At 36.7% G+C, this 5241-nt stretch overlaps 1 protein-coding gene across 1 annotated transcript; it reads right to left on the minus strand.

Moving 5' to 3' along the window:
- Positions 1-3115: 3115 nt before the first annotated feature.
- On the minus strand, positions 3116-4898 carry LOC147551150 (putative F-box protein At1g47790). The gene is made up of 2 exons (XM_086670682.1): positions 4745-4898; positions 3116-4412 (listed from the first exon to the last, which is right to left on the minus strand). Exons 1-2 carry the CDS (start codon positions 4866-4868, stop codon positions 3244-3246), a joined length of 1293 nt encoding a protein of 430 aa, XP_086526808.1. The 5' UTR covers positions 4869-4898; the 3' UTR covers positions 3116-3243.
- Positions 4899-5241: the final 343 nt, after the last annotated feature.

Here is a 5241-nt window from a genome sequence, read left to right on the forward strand (position 1 = left end):
AGCCACATTAAGGTTGTGGGGCACATGCCCATCAGTGGGTTCGCCCTAGCTATGCAGAATAAGTAATGTCCAAGAAAAATATGTTTTGTTATAGCAATAATAAATAATGTCCTTAAAATTGAGGATTTTCTAGGTCCCATACCAATTTGAAAAGAAGTCCATATTTTCGACATTTATCTTACGCTTCTTTAACAAAACAAAGAATGACAAACATAAAATCAAATTCAACTACAGGAAATAACGTACGTTTTACCCAAACCAAATATCATTTCATACAAGTACTAGTTGTATATGCTTACAAAACTAAATATATTCCAAATAAAATATATATTGCCACAAGAAAACAAACTTATGACGATCCATAACAATGAATAACAAACAAAATGTATTTTACTTCCACAAATTAAATATTAGTTGAAAGTAACATATTTTATCATTCTATTTGTATAATTAGACTTTTTTTTGGAGTGTGTTCCTTCATAGGACTCTTCGTTTACCTTGGGCTAAGTCTAGTGGGAGTTGCCTCTATCATCTTTCTTTTATGTGTGGTACTTGAGGAACCAAATCTACTACAAAATACGTTTTACCCAACATAGAAAATACATTTTGCCTCTTTTATCTTTCACTTTGTATTGATAGGTTTTTTTTATCTTGGGAAACCAAAAAATCTTTTACAGCATACAAATTTTATTATTGCTCGTAGAAAAACACGTAAAATATGAAATCAACAATTTTAGAGCAAAACCAATTTGAACCATGCAAATGAGGGAATGTATAATGTAAAATTTGCTCCAAATGAATAAGGTGAAATATATATTGAACATATATAACACTTTTTCCTTTCAAAATACGTATTGTGATGAAAACTCACCTAAATAAGAAAAAAGGACAAAGCTCTGGGATGAACAAAACTAACTCATGATAGACCATAACAACGAATTGGCATTGCAAAATGTATTTTATTCCATAGTTCAAATCACTCGTGTGATAGGGACGTGACGTCAGTTTTTGAAATTTAAAATTCTATTTGTCACAAAAACAATAACTTTCACTCAAAAAAACAAAAAACATTTTGCTAAAGCAGCAACACATCTTTTACAACAGCAAAATACATATCGCTCTCACTTGAATACAATTTAGTTTTAAAAATAATGATTGCTAAAACAAGTCAGCCGTTAATGAGAGAGAAAACGAGAAAAATTGATCAAATTTATGTATTTTTTTCTGAAAAAACTTTGATAATCCATTAACATGTGTGTATATGAAAAATGAGTGGGGTTATGGTAAGAATAGGTTCAAGTGTGAGTGTGAATAGTGAGTGCACCGGGTAAAAACAGTAAGTGTATACAACATTTCCCTTAAATTAATCATTGTTTATAAGCATGGTTAAGTTGGGCTGCTTGTAAGCACCATGCCACATCTTAAATTTGGTTGATGTACATAACCCGAGTACACGTAAACAGTTAGTGCTTACATGTTGGATACCATCGGACCCTCGTGATCTGGTTGGTGGGTGATTAGTCTGCAAAAGTTATTGCCCCCTGCCTATTCCAGCGGGTCAGTTGGGCTTTGGTTGTCAATTGCTCGCAAACTTCCGTAGACTCAATCGAACTCGGGTAACTAGATCGGCCTCACCAGATCGGATTTCATGGTTCTAGGTTAAACCATAGTCCTTGCTCTAATTTTGATTTCTCTTAATAACCTCAACGCATAGAGGGTTATACGGCCGAAACGGTGCTCAAGGTCTTTTTGAGAAAGAAAGTCAATGTCATGTTTGAGGTAAAAGTAAACAGTAAGGCTAGGGTGACCGTCCAAAATGACCGTCACCCAAACCGTCTGTGAGAGGGACCCGGGTTTCTCTCTCCTCACGTGGAAGTCACGTGAGGAGAGAGAAACTCGGGTCCCTCTCACATAGGGGTGGGAATCGGTCCGGACCGGTCGGTACCGGACTCTAACTTCATCGAACCGGTCGACTCGGACATAAATTGTTGGTGACCACCTATTTACTCGGACGGTCACTCTCAAGAATTCTTTGTCCATTAACCGTCCAAGACCGTTTATTTTACCGGGCCAGTCGGACACCGGACGGTCTCGGTCCGGGCTTTCCAATAAATTTACTTAATTCAGAGCTTTATTTTTATTACCACAAGCAAAATTACTTACAAATGAAGATGTTTAGCCAAGAAATCAAAAGTAAATATAAAAAAGAAGAAACACAGTTGATCATCATTTGACAAGATATAATTAAGCCATGCACTAATGTTTGGTCTTCCAGAGGACTATATGACTATAGCCAATGACCATCATATATTCATATGTCTATAAAATTCAACGGTCAACTTCTAAAAATGAGGACAATTTAGTCGGTCAACCTATTCGGTCACTCGTACCGGTCGGTTAGCGGTCGATCCTTCGACATAGAATTTTGACCGTGACCGTCCGCCAATTCTTTCGAGCCGGTCGGACACTGACCGTTATGACCATCGGGTGTCCATGGACACTTTTTATCTCGGTCGAACGGGTCGGGTAGCGGTCTTCCGGATCTTTTTCCCACCCCTACAGTCTCTCACAGACAGTTTGGGTGGCAGTCATTTTGGACGTTTCCGGAAGAAGTCAAGGTCATGGTTGAGGTAAAAGTAAAACTTTTACTTTTCAAAAACTCTATGGGAACCGTCCAAAATGACCGTCACCCAAACCGTCTGTGAGAGGGACCCCCTTGCTCAAACCCTTGAGATGTGAGCTCGACCAAACTTGCCAAAACCCCCCAAATTCACTTGGCCTTCTTCTCACTTTATTCTTTTTTATGATTAGTTTTAGTAAATATAAAGATTTACTGTATTTACCAGGGTGGAGGGCATAAATCTAAAAAAATGACAGTTTTTGAATATCCAATACCATAGGTTGTGTGACTTGTGTCCTTACACCAAAAACCTTCCTACACTATATATCGGTATAATCATATAACCTCATTAATTTGATTTTACAACCCTAACAAGATACAACTCAATTTAGCTAAGAAAAACTGGGGTAGATATGTCAAAAATGTGCTTACATCAAGTATTCTATTCCAATAATTTATACCAATGTAGAAAAAGAGAAATAGATAAGCAAGAAATAGAAATAATTACCCATAGTTATAGGATTATGTTATGGTCAGTACGATAAATATGCATAATTATTTTACAACCAAAAGTAAATACTCAAAATTCAAAACAATTTCCTAGTCGTACTTTGTTTGTTGTTCTAAACTTCAATGAGTGTGCTTATACCAGGATAACAATATCGGGGACCTTTATCAAGTAGAGATCTTAAAACACCAGTTACAACATCAAGTTCTTGCCAGTTATTACTTCGAGGACATAGATGTTTTTTAAAATTTAAGAAAAATCTCTGACCGTCAAAGTACATAGGATGAATGTAACCTTCAGGATCCCTCTCCGTTTTTATCACATCCTTTCTCTTAATTTGCCACTTTTTGTTTTCATAATCGCAGAGTACCCAAGTTACTATTTCATATTCTGGGGTAACAACAGCAAGATTAATTTCATCATCTACAACTCCAAGCCAAGCACGAGTCCACCAGGTCTCGGGTATACCTCCTTCCATTTCAACTTCATACTTAATTATACCTACCATTTCAAATACACTCTTTGGTATTTCAATAATGCTACTCTCTTCTTTTTCCAAATTAAATGCAACAATAAATCCTTGTCTAATTAACCAATGTATAGTCCCTCGAAAGCAAACAGGATTATACATTGTTTGGTACCCTAGCGAGTAATTACCGTGGCTTATCCTCGTAGACTTGTGGCAATCTCTCCAAAACCCTTTCTCTGACATAAAAATCTTAAACTCAAAAGTCGTCTTTACTCTAACCATGCAAACGACAGTGTAGTGATAATCGAGAGAGGAGGAGGATGAAGAGGAAGTTGGGACTAACCCGAAATTACAAGTCTTACATTTGTAAGGAAATGGAATAATTTTTTGTTTCTTAGTTAAAGGGTTGAAAAAGCACAATGTTGATATGGGCGCAGACATCTTCACCAAAAGAAGGCCATGACAAGTAGCTTTAATGACTGAGAAATCAACCTCTTCACCCAGAGAAATAGTGGTTTCAGTAAGGAGACTGGGTGAAGAGGGATCGAGAGATAGGTGAATGACATCTTCAGGACGAGTTGGACTTCGCGAGAAGAAATTACAAGCATGGTAGGGAGTGGTTTGAAGACTAGTAGTAGTATGTTTGTTAATAAAGAAAGGATCAGATATCAAAGAATACCATCTTTTGTTGATAACTTTCAACCTACCTACAGTTTTTGCAGGTACTAGTATTAGAATCTCACCAAGAAGATTGTTGTCTAGGTTTTCTATCACTGTTGTTGTTTTCGTTGGCTTAATGACACAATAATCATCATCTGGACACACAAAGAGAGAAGACACCAATAATTAATACTTTTACACACTATCAATAAAGTGAAACAAACAATAAATTGGAATCTAGAAACGAATAACAATTAAATACTGAGTAATAATCTAGAAACCAATAACAATGAATTGAAATCTAGAATCGAGATTAGTTATTGTCGTTTTCAGATACAAAATTAGGTTTTTCTCTTCAAAAAACTACCACCCCAAATCAAAACAAAAAATTAACCCTAGAGTAGAACCGAAAAAAAATAAAAATCAAACATCCTACGTACTACTCAGTAAGTCAGTATATAGAGAGAATGATGAGTAAGTAGGTTACCTTCTACTGTTCTGCTTCTAACGTTCCTACCCAAGATGATTTGGTTAATTCTAGGGTTGTTGTTGTTGTTGTTGTTGTTGTTGTTATTGTGGCGTTTTAAGGTGGTCATTCTGCCGTCCATCATGGTGGCGCCAAGATGGTAATCTCCAACTCTAGGGGTACATAATTCGGTAGAAGCTAGGTTCATCTTATAGGGAGGGACCCATATACCTACGTTTTTTTTTTGGTTTTTTTTTAAGAGGGGTTGGGCAAAAGGCCCAAAATCAGCCCAACAATATGTATCAGGCCCACTGCAGATAAAGAATGAGGGGCAGGTCCAAAAAGTCAGGCTAGGGGTGGAATATCCGAAACACCCTTCTTATTTTTGAAATTTACGAAACGACCATCGAAAAATTCCCGGGAAACTCGAAAATTTCTGACAAATAATCTGACACGCCTCCCATCAGACTGTGTACTTTCCATAAATTCACAAAATTGCCACCGAAAAATTCCCGGGA

This window comes from Eschscholzia californica, unplaced genomic scaffold, assembly GCF_041429995.1.
Source record: "Eschscholzia californica isolate CP2 unplaced genomic scaffold, dmEscCali1.0.p SCAF_3, whole genome shotgun sequence".
Classification (NCBI taxonomy): Eukaryota; Viridiplantae; Streptophyta; class Magnoliopsida; order Ranunculales; family Papaveraceae; genus Eschscholzia; species Eschscholzia californica.